The following is an 18,335-nucleotide window of genomic DNA, read 5'->3' as shown; positions in this document are numbered from 1 at the left end:
ACTCACTTGTCTACAACTGACTCACCTCACTACAGTATTTCCTATCAAATAAACGTGATGATATTTGAACACAAACCAGTGATGCCATCCTGGCTGCCTCACCCAGGGACCACCAAGAGACCCCTGTCCCGCTGTCCCATCCCCCCGGCGGGGCTCCGGAGCCCCCCATGCACCCCCAGGCCTGTCCCTATCACATACCACATGTTGCTGGCGGCTGGCTGGGCTGTGGCGCGGAGGTTGTTGCGGACACGCAGGCAGTCCTCGATGCCGGTCTTATCCGTGATGCTCGTTCATGCGTGTGACTGCTCGGCTGCAGCCCTCAGCACCGGCCATCGAGCCCCACACCGCGGCCCACGGCCTCATGGGCCCGGCTGCCGTGGCCCCGCCGGAGGGGCCGCGTCGCTCCCCCCACGGCCCTCTTCCAGAACCTTCTCCGTCAGGGAACCGCCCGCGGAGCCCTGGAGCGGCGCCAGGAGCCCGCCGGGGGGCGCTGTGTCGCCGGGAGGGGAGCGGCAGCCGGGCGGGCGCCTCTCCTTCGCGCTGGGCGGCGGCTCGTTGGCAGGAAGGCGGCGGCGGCCATGGTGCTGTCGGTGCTGCAGCAGGTGGTGGTCTCGGTGGTGCTGGTGCTCTGCGTCTTCGTCGTCATGCCCAGGATGTTCGGGGGAGGAGGCGGCGGCGGGCGGGCCGGCCGGTCTCCGCGGGGCGGCAAGGCCGGCCCCGGCCATTACGATCCCCGTCAGCACCGCGGAGGTAGGAGCGGAGGCGGTGCCCGAGGCCGCGCCGCGGTTGGTCTGTGCGGGAGCTGCTCGGAGCCGGCCCCTCTCGGGCGGGCTGGAGGGGAGCCCCCGGAGCGGAGAGGGCTGTGCTGCGGCTCGCCTTCGTGTGGCGGGAGGCGCCGGGTGCTTTACACGGCCTGTGAAGGGGGGGCCTTGTCAAGCGGCCCCGAGCTGGCGTGTGTGTTTTCACCTCCTCGCCTTACCTTTCCACGCCCCCACCCCCCCTTTTTATGATCTGCTCTTCTGGTTCATTACTGGTTTGATTTTTGTCTGTGTTGTCTTAAGAAAATTACTTTTAAATGTAGGTAAGTACCCTGTTACTGGAAGCGTGTCTTATCCGGGCAGTTTAAGGAATAATGCCTGCAGGGGCACAGTTAGTTTAACAGATGAGTAGCTGTGAGGTGTCAGAGCAAAAAATTCCCTGTGCATGTCAGAATTGCAATAAGGAAGCCAAGTGTTACTGTTAGTAAACATTAGCACAGAATCGTATGAGATTTGTCAGGTAGTGTATTGGAAAGAGTCCAAGGTACTTGTTTAGAAAAGTTGTCACTGAATGGGCTAGAGAGTTTACTGCTTGTTAAAGCTTGAGTAGTGTAAATATATGTTAAGCAATGTCAGAGTACATTAGCAGAGGATTTAGCTTAAGGTCCAAAGGGCCAGGTTCGTTTTGGAAAATAACAAAAAATCTGCTGTCTTGAGGTAGCTTTCTCTGTTGATTGATTCATTGATGATGCCTTCCAAGGCATTGTAAACCAAGAGACAGTTGCTGTTAATCCCCCAAATTATGTGTCTGTGCTTTTCCCCAGGAGGCAGAAATGTGAGGCTTGAGTTGCTGCCATCTTCTTCCTGGCTGACATTGAATTTACTGTGCTTCATAAGCCTGGCATATTTTGCTTGATTACTTTTAATTTATATGGTAGCTGTCATTTCATATAGATCAAATTCTTTTAAAACCAAACCTTAAAAAAAGCAACACTTCACACGCTTCTGATGCTACTGATGTAAGATGTTCTACTGCTTCTACAGCACTGTGTAAAATAAGTTTCAGGCAGGTCTGCTGTTCTTACCTGTCTGGGTTCTTCTTTCCTCCTGTTTGGCCATTAACTCACTCTGCTGTTTCTTCTGTGGGATAAATTTGGTACAAGACACTGCACTTCATAGGATTCAACATCCCTCCTCTGTGCCAGGAAGGTGTTGTTGCCCTTGACCAACCACATTCTTACTTGTATGACTTGTGGAAATGTTTTTATCTGTGGTTAGGTATTTCAGTAAATCTCCTCATTTACATTAAAAACAAGTAGAACGGAAAGTAAGAAAAAAGAGTGAGTGCAAACTTAAAACTAGTAATCAGTGGGAAACATTCTGAAAGGAGGAAAACTATACATAAGATAAAATGTGATTTCCAGATTAGTTAGTGCAGTTTTAGTAAATCCTTGTGTTGAAACTGGAATGTCTGCCTGAACTTGCATTAAATGATTAAGGTAGCTTGAGTTCTGCTTGTATCAGACTTGCATTAAATAATTAAGGTAGCTTGAGTTCTGCTTGTATCAGCTAGGGCATTTAATTTTTTTGTGTAACTGTCCAGTTCTGAGTTCCAATGAGCAAACATACAGATGGGTCTACTACAGATGTGCATGTTTCAAACTGATCAATTACATGTGGAAGAACTTGCAGTAATGCCTGGCAGGACTTGACTGTAGAGCTGATAGTAAATGTCGCTACAGTCAGGGTCATTCCTGGAAGTCTGAAAAACTTTTCTGGCTAACTCATTTTAGAAAATTCTAAAACACTGTTTGAGATCCCTTATCACAAAGTACCAGCTTAGGTTAGCAGAACTAGATTCGTTTTTCTCTTGGATTTGGAAGGAGCTGTAGCAAACAGTTGTTTTACTGGAAGTTGTAACTTCTGTTATTTTTTTTCACTTCCTGATTGCAGCTGTCTCTTGCACACTTGAATTACGTTACTGTAAATTCTTGAAATGACACTGTTTCAGTATTAATTGACAAAGAGTGATTTGCATAATGGTCTTTTGTTTAGGAGTTTTTATAGAATACGAATCTTGTTTTACCCATACTCAGTTCTAATATATTAAATTACAATGAACTAAATATTGAAAGGCATTTGAAAGTATAAGTCTAGGCAGTCGAGACATCAGTTTAAAACCCCACACCCCCCTGATCACCTGCTTTCTGTCTCTGCAAGCATCTGCATTCTTTGGCTGATAGCACTGTTTCTCATGTGCATGTCCCATGAACCCCAGATTTAACTACCAAATAACCTAATTCCTAACCTGAGCAATGACACTGGCGGTTCTTTCATCTGCTCCCTGTTCTGGCAGGCAAATTACATGCAAAAATACTTCAGACTTCCAAAGTTGCATCTCCTTGCTATTGTGTAATCTTTTCCTACTAAATACTTGATCTGCAGAGGTACAGCACTTCTAAACCAGTGGGAATGTCCACATAATACTGAATTTACTGTTAAAATAATGAAAGCAGCAACACAGCAGCATATTTCAACAAAACTTTTTTTTTTTCTGTGACTAGAGAGTTCAGTTTGTACTTAACTCCTTTGTTACAGAGGAAAAATAGTAATTTGTAACTGTTCTTGGCATTAGCAATAGTTTCTTTGCGTATGCTTTAATTTCAAGATTTGTTTCTTGTTAGTTATACCTTTCTGTGGTTTGCTGTGGGTTTGCCAATGTTGCTGTGAAGGAAGAAGCTTAAAACTTATATTTTAAAGAAACACAGAAATTTAGTTTGAGAATCTTTGCTGTATAGATTTAACTTTGCATTCTATTAATGAAAAATTGATTAAAAAATATTTGTTTTGTACCTTTATTTGGATGCAGCGCTGACCACACCATCTTAGGAGAGTGATGAACAAAGATGATCACCCAAGAAGAAAACAATTTAATTCCAGTTGTGAAACTAATTGAAGTCTTAATTTCCTTTCTAACTTTGTCTTCTTTCTCTCAATTTAATTTTTTAAGGTAGTCCTCAGACAATTCATCAAGTTCACCTGAATCCAGGAAATTCTGACAGCAATACTTACCAGAGTATTCAGCAGATGAGAAATGCAATGGAAAAAGAGATAAAGAGTGAGAGAACAAGAGGAAATGGTAGAGAGTTAGCATTCACCCTCATGCCGTTGTATGCTCTTGGAGTGGGAGTGTTTGCAGCATACAAATTTCTTAAGGTAAGCCATAAGAAAGCCATAAGATTATCGAAATTAGAAGGAAATGTAACTGGTCTGTTGAAGTTTTTTCCCAATTCTGAGCCTATGTATATGGTTGTCCAAAAGCCATTTCTTGCTTGATTTGTCTTTGAATGTGAGCTCTGCAGTTAAAATTGTAGGATATCTGATTCTTCCTTATGAAGACTTCTGACTTGGCTTTTTTTAGACACTTAAAGAAGTGAGAATCTTAGACTTTTCCCCAGCCTTCAATAAGAACCTGAGAACCTAAACAGTGCTGTTACATGAGGCTGTAACTTAAGCCCTCATCAGTATTTCACTTCCTTTGCATTCTTCAGAATGAGGTTGAATATGGGAAGGAGATGGACGACTCCTGCAGAGTAATAGTTTTAGATTAGCAATTAGATAGAATAGCAAGTAGTCTAGACCTTTTATTTGGACTTCTCATTTGGTCATGCATCTGCAACATAGACTTTTATCCATGAGATGTGGTACCTTTTCTACCATTAGTAAATTAAGAAAGGAGAACACATGATCAGTTGGGGTTTTTTTTAATACCAGTCTTGGTATGTATTACTTGTAGTAAGAGATGTTACAACACTTGCAATGCTGAGAGTATACCTGGAACACTGTTGCTTGCCTTCAGGGAAAGGTTCCTTCTGTTCATTTTTGAAAACTGGAGTTGAAATAGCAACTGCTTTCTTTTACAACTTTTGTCAGTCATGTTGTCATTGCTTAAAATCAGAAGTTTTAGTTTAAGATAGGAAGAAGGCATGGCAGAAAAAAAGTTTCATTGATGGAGCACATTTTTGTGGTTGCTGTTTACTTTCAGTAAATTTCTAAATGCATTTTTATTTTTAATACACAAATAGTGATGAAGTCTTTTAACATGATTGTATTTATTAAAGATGAAGTCACATGAAGAAAATCTCTCCAAAAAGGAAAAAAGTACAGAAGACAAGGCAAAGGAAACGGGTAAGATAACTATTCATAATGTGTATTTCACAGTGCGTTCACCAAAAATGCGTATTTCCTGCTGGAACAAAGCTACATATTTTCATTGATGCGGTATAGCTAAACAAGAACAGTATTTTAAGTTACTTAAGTGCAGTTAGGAACCTACAAAACCCCACTTTATGCTGTATATTTGAAACACTTAGAGGTTTGTTTGAAAACTCCAGATGGTAATGTTTTTTTAAAACAGCTATAGTAATATAGTATGATTCTCTGCCTTTTAATGTCTGATGTTTTTCTCATCTAAGATCTGTTCAGTTTTCTTCAGTAGAATAGGATGTTTAAATAGAATATAATAATCTTTAGATTTATAGGGTATTAAAAAAGGATATAATGATCTGCTTTAGAATTGAACTGTGTTGATAATGGAACAGTATGGATAACCAAGTATAGAGACTCTTGAATTTTTAGGCCAAATTAAAGACCTGTCAAAAACATTAAAAGTTTATAGAAGAGACAGAATAAATGATACCATCTTTTTCTTCATGATACAGAGTACTCTTGACTGTCTGATTCAGTCTATTCTGCACGTGCCAAGAAGTGGGCTTTCCTTTGGAGAAAAAGTTATGGTACATGAAAGTTAAGCTGTTTTCAGACTTTTTTTGCCCCTTGTATAGACACATTTTTAGTTAATTAAAAAACTAGCAGCCTGTTTTGGTGTCTCTGTACACCAGATCTGTAATCAGGTTCAGCAGCAATTTGCTACACTGCCTACTCACCATCCTTTCGTGTTGCATTCTTCTTTCTTCAAAGTTCAGTAGTACTTTAGGAGGAGTTACTCCTCACAACTGTAGTGCATTAAATGTTGAATATATGTGTAAGGTGTGAGTGGGCAAATTCATGACAGCATATTAAGTATAAATACACTACTTATACCTCAGGAAGTCTTGGAACTGCATAGTTTTTGAGGCTGGAAAGTTGAGAGCCACATTCTTGCTCCATTTCTACCAAGGTGTCCTCTGTTTAGGCGCTATTGGAGACAGGTTATTGGATGTGAAAGACTTCTGGTCACACGTAGTAAGGCTTCTGTTCTTAGCCCCACCACTCCCTTTTCATATTCTAGAATTTTATAGAGAAAAAAACTTCTCATCTGCCCAACCAAAAACATAAATCAGTATCCTTTCGGTATTGTAAATACATTTCTTACAATGTTCTTTTTCTCCTGCCCACCACCCTGCTCGCCTCTTTTTTTTTTGTTTCTTTTGTTAAGAGCATCAGCTTTTAGAACTGGAGCAGCATCTAGCACAGACAGAGAAAATGTTAAATTCCTTGTTGACTCAGTTGGATCCACTGTCGAACTGGTGAGTGTTTCTCAGTTAGTATTGTTTTCTGTAAATTGAAATCCTCCAAAATGTTAACAGAGTTCTTAAAATGTTCCTGATACATAGGTAAGGAACAGTGTTTAGGAACCGTCTTTAATTACTTACTGCCTTTTGCGGGTAATACCTCTTCTGCAATTTGTGATCTTTTCCACAGATACCTCCCGTCTCTTGTTCACCAAACATAAATGCAAAAGCTCAGACTTATGATCACGTTACTGTGGCTTAACAAGTTAAACTTTAATATTGACAGAGGAGACTAATACTGAAAAAAAACACTTGAGCTCAGTGGCATTTGAAAGCCCATGTGGGAATTAGATTTCTGGTAGCAGAAAGAGTTTCTTCCTTTTTATATAATTAGAAGACAAAACTAGTTATCAAGATATAGCTGCTTATTTTTGTGTTTTGAAGTGAACCTGTTAAGTGATTGTGTGTGTTTTGGGGAAATAAAACTTCTCTGTTGTAGTGTAACAAGGGAATAAATAATATAACCTCCTTGTAGTTTTAGAGATGTTCTGTTCTTAAGAAGATAGGGCCTTACCTGTCTACTAGAAATAAAAATATCCATGTGGTCCTTTTTGTGTAGACTGACATCCTTTATGAAGCCTAGTTTTAAACATGCAGAATTTAATGATTGTTCCTTTAGTGTACTTCTGAACTTAATATGTGCTGAAACTATTAAGCAGCAAATTCACTGACCAACTTACCTAACAAATTTCTAGTAGCGCTGGGGAGGGGAGAGAGTAAACAAAATCTGAAATAAGAAAAGCCTCTAAACTGTAAAGTCCTGGATTAAGCATTGTTGTACTAAAAATAAAATTACTTTGGGTAATTGTTTCTTTCAGTAGTCATTACTCGGCCATTGAAGCTCCAATGTTAGAATTCAGTGACTAGATTATTCAGTAGGTCTGTGTTATGGCTCCCCACTTCTCAAGAGACAGTTCTCAAAGAAAAGCTTGACCTAAACATGTTGCTAACTTTAACTATGGTATTTATCCATGGAAGGAAATACTTCAGTCTTGTGTGTTATTACCAAGCACTCACTTCCAAGGTAATCTTTCAGCTGTTGACATCTGTCTTTTTTTCTAGTGTTAATGCTTTAGCTTGTGAGCAGAAAGATGAAATAATGACACAGCTCCAATCAATTAGACGACTGATGAAAGAAAGTGGATTGGATAAATCAGAAAACAAGATGCAAGGTACTTTGATTTCTAGCAGGCTAGATAACTAAGTAGTTTATATTTGAAAAGGATAAACAGATCTTACTATAATGTTGTTCAGCTCTTGCATCTTAGGTAATGTGTGTGGAATTAATTCTATTCGGGAGGAGTACCATTCTTCCTGTTTGAGGTGTATCTGATTTCAAATTTTTGATACATCATGATTTTTTTAACAATCGGTGCTAAAAGACATTGAACTAAGATAGACCACACAGTCATGTTCTGCTTTATTAAAACAGGCTTCTTGAGTTCCTAAGCAGTCTGTTAGTATTGGACTAACTTTAGTCTGAGGATTCCCAGATGGGGACCTCTGTGGCTGTGGGTAATGCTTGCATAATACACTAAACAGCAAATTGTATACTAGTTTCAACTGGAGACTTCCAAGAAGTGCATAATAGTCTAAGAGAAATACTAAATGTTAAGAATGGTTCACTAGAAATTTGAGGAATTTTTGCATTAGTTGTCTTAATAAAAAACAAATAAAAAAATAAATATTCCACTTCTAAACTGATCCTGAAATTAGGAGTAGTTGTAGTAATTTAAGCTTGCCTTTTTTTTTTTTGGTGAATTATAAGATGTCAGCCACATTTGTAATGAGAAGCTTGAAGATCTCATTCAGTCATTTGCTGAACATTCTCAAGAGAAAGAAATGGATGATGGAGAAGATGACAGTAATGAAGATCTGCTTGAGGATGTTGATAATGATTACAAAATAGAAGAGCATGAATTATATGATGAATGTGAAGTACATCAGTTTGAGCCAGATGTGGTAGAAGACCAAGAAATGATAAACAAAGATGCCATTGAATCAGAAGAGATAGGATTGAGGAGACGTAATAGATACGAATGAAATCTGCATACGTAAAACTTTCGAACACTTATGATTTTTTTTTTTTTATAATGTTGTATGCACTTTAAACTGTTCTGAAGTTATGTGCACTACTATATGCTTTAAAAAGAGGGGTGAAATACTGCCTGTGCTCCTATCTATGATGGTTCTATGACTTCAGTGGCAGCAGAATTTCACTCGGGATGTTTACATATTTTTTCTATTTATTTTTTTCCTATACAAATATTTCTGTACTCTGTATACAATGCACTGTAATTATATCTGATGCTTCACTGAAATACTAGAATATCTTGTAATTAAGATTATAAAGAATAGATGTTTCATAAATGTAACTAGTAAGCGTGGTGCCACTTGAACTGTGACTTTTCATTAAAAAGCATGCACTGATGAATTTTTTTCTTTGTGGAAAGCTTTTCTCTAGGGGGTGAATGAAAAGCAGTATGGGTTAAGTCTTAGAGATGCATTCATAGTCAGGTTTCTTTATTTGGAGAGAGAAATTTAGCCACAAACACTATTTTAAAATAATTATCTTTGAGTTTGCTGTCTCCTCAAGAATGATGTATCGTTTTGTATGTCAATTTAAACCTTAATGCATTACACTGGATCACTTTTCTTTCCCACCTGTCACTGGTTGAACTCAGCAGCTCCCTAATGATTGATACCTATCAGTACTATATCCCTGTTTCATATTTATTTTAACACAATAAATGATTCATTGTAATACACTTTTTCTTGTATCAGTATTGCTGTGTATCATTCAAGAACTGTGGGGGTTGGATGGGGTTCTTTTTTCAATACATTATGCCAACTTGCTCGTGGCTTTTTTAGGTCAGTGTTAAAAGCATTTTTATCCTTTGCCAGAATCATTTTTGTCCATACCTTTATTTTCTACTCATTTTTTGTTCACTTAACACACGTCTGTGGAACTGCCACTCTTTAATGACAGGAATTACATTAGAGGTCGGTCTGACAGTACAATGCTGTTCAATTTTCTGGTTTATGAGTGCATAGATTTTAAGCCTGAACTCTTGCCATCTTATTTTCCTGTAAGAATAAACGTGTATTTGTTTTTATGGAGGAAATGTACCGTAGTTAAGGGGACCAAAGCTATTACTGTGTCACTCACTGAAATGGAATGAATTGTTCATTCTTGTGTAGAAACATGCTATGTTCTTCGGTTCTTAAAATAGGTCACACAGGCTTGGAAGTAGCAGCATCCAGAAATACATCCTTAGCATCAGTATATTAGTAGTTTTGCATTAAGTGAGATTTTGCCTATCTTTGGAAAACTGATTGACCAAAAAGCCAGGGTTTCTCAAGGGGTGACAGGTTTTTCCTCCAAGACAGTACAGATGAATTGGGACTGGTACTTGGGGCACAATTTGATTTTTAAAAATAACTGGTGTAGGTCTGGTCACTCAAGACAACTGAAATTGTTTAAAAAAATTGTTATTGCATAGAGGCTATCCTCTGAGATGACTAATAAGGCTAATTAAAGTGAACTGAAACTAATTTCAAAGCCTTCGATCAGAGGAAGTGAAGGAGCGGGAACCGGCGGCACTGCCATGGCGTTTGCTGTTCGCGGCTCGGTGGCTCGCTCTGCTGTGAGAGCTGCTGTGGCTGCAGGTCAGCACTGCTGCCCTCCGGGCGCTGCCACCACTGCTGGGCACCTTCCTACCCGCAGGATTTCACTGCCTTGGGCGGTGTTTGAATCACCAGCGCTGTGGCTTCCACCTCCCAGCACCCACAGGCTAGGATGCTGCTGCCGCTTGAAGCCTTTGTGAGGCATTGAGCTGCCTTGGGGTAGTCGCTATATTCCTGACCCGGGGCTACAAACGTTCACCGTGAGGCATTTTGCCGCTCTTGTGAAGTCTCCGATTTCAGCCGCCGGGGTTTGTTGAGGACGCGGCCCTGTGCAGTGCAAGCGCCCAGCGCTGCTCGCGGGTGGCCGCCGGGGCAGGGCTGGCAGACTCGCAGCCAGCGCCGGGAGGGAGGTTCGGGCTCGCAGCCGTGCCGCGAGCAGGGTATGTCCTCGGGAGGAGTAGGGGATTCGCCTTCCCCGCTCGGCTGAGGTGGCGGCTTGCGACACTTCCGCGCGAAGCCTGGCCCGGCCCGCCCCTCCCCGCCGCGCTGCAGTCCCCGGCACGGCCCCAGGGCGGCCGGCGGCAGGGCCGGTGCCGCGGCGGGCAGGTAGGGCGCGGGCGGGAGCCGCTCCTGCGCCTCAGGGGGCGGCGGGGTGCGGTTGCCGTGGAGACGCACGGGGGCGGGCGCTTTCCGTCAGCCGGCGGTGCGACCGCCCCGGGGAGACCCCTTCGGGATCCGGCCGGTGCCCCGGGCCTCTCCTGGGCCCTGCCTCAGTGTGCTCCCGGGAGGATACATGGTTTCCGTGGAGCTGTCTGAGAATAAACATATTTATTACTCCCCTATACGCTATAGCGTTGTTATTTGTGATAAAGTTATTTCGGCGTGTTAAGTGCAACAACGCTCCTTTCCCCCTGTGCCTTCAGCTGGGAGGATACTACATTTCACTGAGAGGCTTGAGGTCGTGTGAAGACAGCGGCTCTTCATCTTCAGTGCCCGCAGAAAGGGGTTCGGCTGGCAGGTCTTGGAGCAGGCCCTGCAGCTGTCCTGTGTGGTGAAGGAAAGGGTACTTGGGAGTTAAAACCTGCTCTGTAGGTAGAAAGAGGATCAGCTTTGGTGGAGGGTGAGTTGAAAATGGAGCATCCGATTCCAGAGAAATAAATGATAGGCTTTTGGTTCAAAACTGCCTGGGTGCAAGGAGAAATCAGCAGAGCAGAAGGTAGCGTACTGATAAAATGTCGCTCTGGGAGGCCGGCTGTGCGGAAGGCCCTTACGTCTTCCTGAAAATATGTGGTCCCAGGGCACGGTGCAGTTGAGAGCCAGGCAGCAGCAGTATGGGAAGAGTAAAAAAGGTTTGATGTCATCAAGGGGTAGCAAATTAGTAATACTGGTATGAGAAGGTATCAAGAAGTGTAAGGGAGAGAGGGAGTTAAACTTGAGGCAAAGATGTAAATTTGAACAGGAAACTAGTTAAGCATTAGTAAGGAAGGACTGGAATTTAAGAGGTGGTGAAAAAGGGAAGCCAGTAACATTTCATAGCTTGCTGAAGACAATACCCAGAATTACTGGTGACAGACACGTTCTTTCTAATTCAATAATGGTTTTTTTTGCAGAAGTACTTACATTAAAAATACATGATTTTCTCAATAGCCTTTTCTGTTTTTCAGTTTATTCTGAAAGCTGTCATTGAATTTGCATGGATTTGGAAGTTAAAGGAGTTGCTGCATCCCCTCGAAGGCAGGCTCAGCTGCCATCGACGGGGAAGAAACATCAGGTATGTTAATGGAAGGTTTATGGTTGTTTTCCTTCCTTTGTCATTTTATCAAATATTTTAATCATACTTCAGAAGGTTCTTAGTTTGATATTATAATACATTCTGTAGAGAAGGAAACTTCTAAAGAAATTATTTTTGTCAGAAAGTGATAGTTTAGTATGACAGCTTCTCAAATGAAGGTGCGAATTTCCAATAAAAACAGCTGTTCTAAACCAACTGATATTCTGGGTACTTAACTGGGATGTGGAGAACTCGGGAATGAACTCCTGCTTTCAATTAAGAGCAACAGAGGCTTGAACCTGTACTGTCTCAGGCTGTTGGTGAAATAGTAACATCTTTTTGTTTTGCAAATAAGTAACCCCCAAAACATAATTTCAAAAGGCATGATTTCAGACTGATGTGTAAAATGAATCTCAGTGCTCTGCGTTTAGTATGAAGGGGAATTTTGTTTTCCAGGTATTTCTAATTGTGTTTTGAGATGAGGTAGTTGTGCAGCCCTCAAAAAGATCACTAGCAGAAACTTTCAGGCTAACTTTTGAAAGCCTGATCAGTACAAAATACTATCTTGGATTCAGAGGGCCACTGTTTTATGTTACGGCTAAGGTAAATATTAATATTGTTACTAACAATTGATTTTTCTCACAGATACGTACTTCATGTCCATGAAGTAAAGTTAATTGATAATCTTCCCTCAGCCCCCAAGCACCCATTTAACTTCCTTATTTGTTGGATGACCCCATCAGAAGTTCTTGGGAGTTTGACTACCAAGTTGCTGGTTTTGTTTGATTTGGAATGAAAAAGGACCTTTTGTAAATGATATCACATCACTGTTATAATGTTACCTTTTAACCAGTCTTTTGAGAATGAAATACCTGTGCACAAGAACACTTGGGGCATTTAGTGTAGGTTGTAAAAGAAAATAATGTCTATTTTTCTCTAATCTCTCATCCCCCCTTTCTTTTTCCCTTTCATGTGCCTCTCTGTTTCCAGATTTAGAGTCCCTAGTACATGTGATTCTAGGTGGCTTGCAAAACTAAATCATAGATTAAAATTAGGTTGAAACTATGTGCTTCACCCTGTAAAAGTGGACAGTCTTCAGGATGATTTTTGTTTGCTTTCTTCCTGATTTGATGACTTCTGGAAAAGGAATTACATTAAGACTTTAACATCTAGAATGTGGTCACAGTTGAAATGGTACAGAAAAATTATATACTTGAGATTTAATGCGTTGCATATAGTTTCAAGAAAAGACTAAATTGTGTTGGATCTCTTAACGGTTTTTTACACACTTGACCACAAGGTGGTGGTGTTTGTTATGTACGACTTTACTGGAGAAAAACACTTATTTTTTTAAACCTGAAAACCCTTTTTTGAAGACACTAGAGGGTAGTGTTGCTGAACCGTGAACTTCTTTTTCAGGAGCAGACTACGAGGGTGTCTGGCAAGAAAGGAGTTCTAGTTTTGTGACTGCTCTCAAATCGTGAAAGGTGTTAGGCCACCGCTGGAAATTGGTTGTCTTGTCAGTTCAGACTGTGATGCTGAGAGGTGTGAGCTGAAGAGTGTGAAAACAAAGATGCTGGCCCTGGTTCAGAACATCCCTGAACCACATTTTTTTTTTTTTTTAGATTGGAAGGCTAGTTGGGGGAATTGTTACTGTGTGCTTGCCCCAGTCAAATAGTCTTCCCTAGGGATTTGCTGTTGGCTGTTTTCAGGAAGCCACCATAGTGGGGTGGATGGAGCTTTGGTTCTAGTCTTTTCTTCTTGTCATGCTCTTGCTCAGTTTAGTTTGGAGATCTGTGTGGTACACAGCCATGCAAAATAAACAGTGTGATTACACAAGCGCCTAGCCAACACCATGTGCTGCTATACTAAAGCTGAGATGATAGTTACACAGATATCAGGGCTTCTTTGGGGTCTGAGCTAGGTCCATGGGAGCTAGCTGGCTGTCAGTATTGTGGTTTTGGTTTAAGGGTTGACTGAGGGGTGATGTGACCTAAAACCTTGTGAGCAGTGATTGTACAAAGTCTCAGGAATATGGGTTACTTTTAATGCATTATTTACAGCCGATGTGGATACTGTCTGGATTCTAGGTTCTTAATGGCTGGAAATCTTTCTGTCATGATGAATATTCAGTCTTTAATCTCATGATCTGTAAGAATCAATTTCCAATGAAAAGTTCTTGTTTTGCCCTTCTGTTAGTAGCATCTCAGTCAAATATGTCAGACAGATGCTTTGAGGCACTGATTTTAAATATTCCAGGGGAAATTGAACTAGAGAACTATGTATTTTAATCCTAATCGCTGTAAGTATATCATGTGTTGTTCTTTTAGGGCTGGAGACCAGACAGACAGGCTACTCATGGTCCTCGCCCACCAGAGTAAGTCTGCTTCTATTTCTGATCAGTTTTTTTAATTGTGCATTATTAACACAATGCATTTGCATTTGTATAGATATATAACTCAGTGTTCCATGAAATTTATCATCATAGGTTTTTTTTCTATGATTGATACTTAGGGTAGAATATTTGATGCATTATTTCCATTGGAATTAAGTTGATTTACATTTGGTTGAGCTTAACGGTAGAGTTGTACTCGGAGCTTTCATATTTATACCTAGTCTTTCTTGAATGCTTTTAATATAATAGTCCGCAAAAACATAAAAACATTTTTTTTTTTTTTAAATATTGGCCTTCTTTGCAGGTATTAGACTAAAAATTACAGAGAAACTGTTGTGAAGGGTTTTTACAAGCAGTGGGAAATTTTGTACAGTGCATATAACATTTAAAACCTTACAGTGACTTTGGTAGATAAGCAACATCTGCTATTCCAAGAACCGTGTTTGATAGTTTAGGTCTTTTTGTTTACTGAAATACCTTACAGCCAATGTATCTTTCATACATTATTTTAGAAGTATGTCTGACCATGGATTGGTCCATGGACCTTGGATTGTTCATATTGAAGTCAAAGAACTTTGATTTCTGTGTACTGTTATTCTCTAATGAAAAAAAAGACTGAAAATTAAGGACAATTTATTCCAAGAAGTAATCTTGTTATAATAGGGTTGTTTGGAAATATTGGTGGTAAAATATAAAAAAATATGTATTCATGGTGCTCTGGAGTGTACCTGGAGTAAAGACAGAAGGCACAGAGATTCTTTCATGAATTGGAGATGTCTTCATTTCTTTAAGCAGAATAAATACTGAAGTATAGTTGGCTTCGACTGTGTTAATCTCTTCCAAGAGGTTTGGAAGGTTTGCATCCCAAGGAGCTGTTGCTTCCCTGTTGCCTCTCCAGTGACTGATTATAGAGGGATGTTCACACAGACCTGCTGTAGAAGACGGGAATAAGGAATCCCTGATTTATGATCTTGTTGCAGCAGCTCTTGTTGGGAAGTGGAGAGAAGCCAGGATGGGCTTGCTGGGATTGAAGAAGGGCCTTGTGGTGGCCACTCACGGCTCCTAGGGTACTCTGCAACTAGGGAAGAGGAAGAAGCTCAGTGACCAGTTCCTGAACTGGAGGAAGAGGGGCTAACAGCGATTTGCCAAGTAGGCCATCTCCGGCTGTAGTGAAACTGTTCATAGCAGGGAAATTTTTGTGAAGGTGCTAATAATAATAACTAATAGGCAGTTTGCTTTTGTTGTAATTGAAAAATAAGAAAGCATATTGCTATTGAAATAATTTTAACTTCCTGCAGGGTGCCATGCCTAGATCTAGGGAGGCTGAGAGATTCCGATGAAGAGGTAATTATAAGTTAATTCTGTCTTGAATAATTTTTAGAATTCATGTGTTGCAGGAGTTTATATAAATATCACTCAACATAAAACAATTGCAATTGCTTGTCCTTTGGGGTTTTTTTCTGTAATTTTAGGATGGGAACTCTTACATACCATACAGTGGAAGTTATCCTCATACATGCCCTCTAGATTTATCTTCAGGTTGGAGAACATCATTACAAGCGCCATATGCGCAGCATCATCAGGCTCAACAGGTCAGTCTGTCACTACAAGTATCTTTAAAATATGCCCCTTTAGCAGTAATTTAGAAAAACATACTTAGCTTTATTATACAATTTATAATTTTGGTTAAACTCATATCTCCAAGTGCTATTGGTCCAAAATATTTTTGTCAAAGTACTTTTTACTGAGAAGCCTCTAGACTATTTTAAAAATCCTATTTTCTTAAATACTTTAGCTCTTCTTTGTTGATTGATACACTCATCCTTTTCATTGTACTAATTTTTGAAGAGATACATTAATAGCTAGCTTTATTAAGCAACTGAAAAACTTAATACTTCTGAGGTAGCATCTAACTTTGGTTTCTCTTTCTAAACAAAGTGAAATTTAGAAAAATAATAAAGATCGATAGTAGTAAGTGTATAATTCAAGACAAAACCCAAGTTTACAAACAGTAAGTATTATTTCTATGGAAGAATAGTTTTGGTGAAAAGGAAACTTTTGGAGTTACATGCAGCCATTTCATAGGGGTTTTTTTAAGTCTCTTGTCTTTAAAACAGAATTCTAGAATTATGTTCAATTTGTCAGAGCACTTTTATTTTTAAAATTTCTTGATCACATGTCAGCATTTTTTTTGCTGAATGACTAAGAAACTTAATCTCCACTAATCTTAGATGCTTTATAAGGAAGATCAGTAATCCACTGCTCAGGATCAATATCCACTATGACAACTTTAAGAATTAATTTAATTAGTCAGTTATTTACAGTTCCCTGAATGCAGGAAAAGTTTTCCTTTGAACTCTTATACTGAAATTAAATTTGAAAAAAATGAACGTGACAGGTTTTTTTGATCATTGATACGTATTTAATCTTTTCCTTTAGTTTAAACAGCTGTCTAGAAAATCTTGTCAGAAGAAAACAGAGGTAAAGTAGCTGAAAAAATATACACTGAGAAAATAACATTAGCAGTTCAGTAGTAGAGTACTATAGTATACAGTCTGAAAATGCATTATGTTTTAGCTTCTTTTGTGTGACAGGAACTAGTTTATTGGAGAGACTATTTTTAATCTGCTGTCATTTCATCAGTATTTTGACTGTTTCAAATGTGATAAAGGAAAAATGCTGAAGTACTGCAAACAGTAGTCTTCTGTTTGTAAACCCTATATATTTGAGAGATTAGATATCTAGAGCTTTAAACTAATTCAGAAATGCTACCTACATGATTGTTCAGGAACAGTGCTACCTACATGATTATTTTCTGTCATAATCATGCACCATACATAATCATAGTGAAAATCTACTAGTAACAGTACATTTTTATTTGGTTAGGATGCAGGAAATATCCTAACATCAATATTATCTCTTTTTGGAACTACTGGAAAATACACTGTTTAAAAATCCATTATTTCAAAAATATTTAACTTACATAAACTTAAACACCCTCATTAGAATTTCTTAAAACAGAAGTGTAGCTAGAGGGGAAAAATGATTAATGTGTACATAACCTGTGCCCCTTGGTACAAATAATATAGTGACTCGTATGGCAGGACTCCACATTGACTTGAGCTCAAGGTGAATCTGCGAAGATCATCATGTTATATGTTTACTTATATAACCAAATGGTTTCTCAACATGAAAAAAAAATTGCATTTAAATAAAAACTGAAATGGTTAAGTGTTTTTTTTAAATAATGGACTAAGAATGTACTAATTCTCAGAATATCTGTATGCCCAACATAGGTATTTACACATGTCTTAAGATGGAGCTGTAAACATGTAACTACGGATAGGTTATTTTCCTCTGTACTGCATTGTAAGTGGGCAGTGCAAACATACTTGAGTTGCTATACTCTTTTTAGTTCTGGATGCCTATAATTTCACCGCTTGCTTTACTAATTTTTTAAAATATAAGGTTCATACATATAATTCTGTTTAGCTGCAAGAAGGCTAACAGAAGGTTGTATGGCTTTGTTTCTCAGGGTCTTTATCCCTTTCTTCTCTGCTTTCCTTTATCTCCTGTGTGCTTCCCTTCTGCCTTCATTATGTCTTAAATACTGAAGTGCTGAATGTGCAGGAATGTATCTTCTGTTCGCTTACCCTCTTTTGCTCTCCCTCTCTCTTTTTTTGCCTGACTTTTTTTTTTTTTATTTCCCTTCTTTTTTTGGAGAAGGTTTTCAAGCAGTTCTAAAATATTTTAATGTATTCCTCTGAGCGGCCTTTATTTCTGCATTGCTTGCTTCTGGGGCCCCGACTGAGTATTCCTTTAGCAATAAATGTTCCAGCTTCTTCAATAACAGACTCTGAAAGTAAATCTTCCCAAAATAGGTCACTTTCGGAAGAATAATTTAAATATAGCCTTATCATTCAGGAATTAACCAGTAAAGGGATGTGGATCCTCTTTTGAAAGAGAAAGCTGCCCTTTCAAGAACATAAATCTTTTGAGTTTTTGAAAAATTATTTTCTAGAACAGGACTGTTAGACTGCTGTTGCAGGATGAGATGTTTCAAGTAGGGATGGTAGATAAGGCTGTCTTAGTTTTGTTAGCGTTGAAGGAATATCACTTAAACATTGAAGGTGTAAGTTATTCAGGGAGAGAAAGAAGAATGTAGTCTTGGCCTTCTGTCATTGCTGCTGTTTCTACTGATCCAGCCTCCA

The 18,335-nt window shown here is 39.6% G+C and overlaps 2 protein-coding genes across 8 annotated transcripts in view; both read left to right on the top strand.

Annotated features, from left to right (window-relative positions):
• Positions 1 to 317: 317 nt before the first annotated feature.
• On the top strand, positions 318 to 9,099 carry CCDC107 (coiled-coil domain containing 107). Its single transcript, XM_074870602.1, has 6 exons — positions 318 to 750; positions 3,769 to 3,974; positions 4,880 to 4,946; positions 6,196 to 6,286; positions 7,394 to 7,503; positions 8,100 to 9,099. The coding sequence occupies exons 1-6, from the start codon at positions 579 to 581 to the stop codon at positions 8,372 to 8,374; spliced, it is 921 nt and encodes a 306-aa protein (XP_074726703.1). The 5' UTR covers positions 318 to 578; the 3' UTR covers positions 8,375 to 9,099.
• Positions 9,100 to 10,511: 1,412 nt separating this feature from the next.
• Positions 10,512 to 18,335, top strand: part of CAPS2 (calcyphosine 2) — a 30,250-nt gene continuing 22,426 nt past the window's right edge. For 3 of the 7 annotated variants that reach the window (XM_074870598.1, XM_074870597.1, XM_074870593.1), the window contains exons 1-6: positions 10,512 to 10,564; positions 11,623 to 11,729; positions 14,060 to 14,106; positions 15,423 to 15,468; positions 15,597 to 15,716; positions 16,564 to 16,605. In XM_074870598.1, the coding sequence (XP_074726699.1) occupies positions 11,652 to 11,729; positions 14,060 to 14,106; positions 15,423 to 15,468; positions 15,597 to 15,716; positions 16,564 to 16,605 (333 nt within the window). In that variant the 5' untranslated portion in view covers positions 10,512 to 10,564; positions 11,623 to 11,651. Of the gene's footprint in view, positions 10,565 to 10,870; positions 11,079 to 11,622; positions 11,730 to 14,059; positions 14,107 to 15,422; positions 15,469 to 15,596; positions 15,717 to 16,563; positions 16,606 to 18,335 lie in introns of those variants that run through there. The other 4 variants (XM_074870596.1, XM_074870595.1, XM_074870594.1 and 1 more) reach the window with 3 other exon arrangements.

This window comes from Strix uralensis, chromosome 5 (assembly GCF_047716275.1).
Source record: "Strix uralensis isolate ZFMK-TIS-50842 chromosome 5, bStrUra1, whole genome shotgun sequence".
NCBI lineage: Eukaryota > Metazoa > Chordata > Aves > Strigiformes > Strigidae > Strix > Strix uralensis.
The sequence above is the reverse complement of the archived record's forward strand: the minus strand, read 5'-3'. Positions and strand labels throughout refer to the sequence as shown.

Coding starts and splice junctions, on each gene's coding strand:
- CCDC107 (XM_074870602.1), top strand. CDS start 579: ATGGTGCTGTCGGTGCTGCAGCAGGTGGTGGTCTCGGTGGTGCTGGTG. Junction 3,975..4,879: donor CAGCATACAAATTTCTTAAG/GTAAGCCATAAG, acceptor TATTTATTAAAG/ATGAAGTCACATGAAGAAAA. Junction 4,947..6,195: donor AGACAAGGCAAAGGAAACGG/GTAAGATAACTA, acceptor TCTTTTGTTAAG/AGCATCAGCTTTTAGAACTG.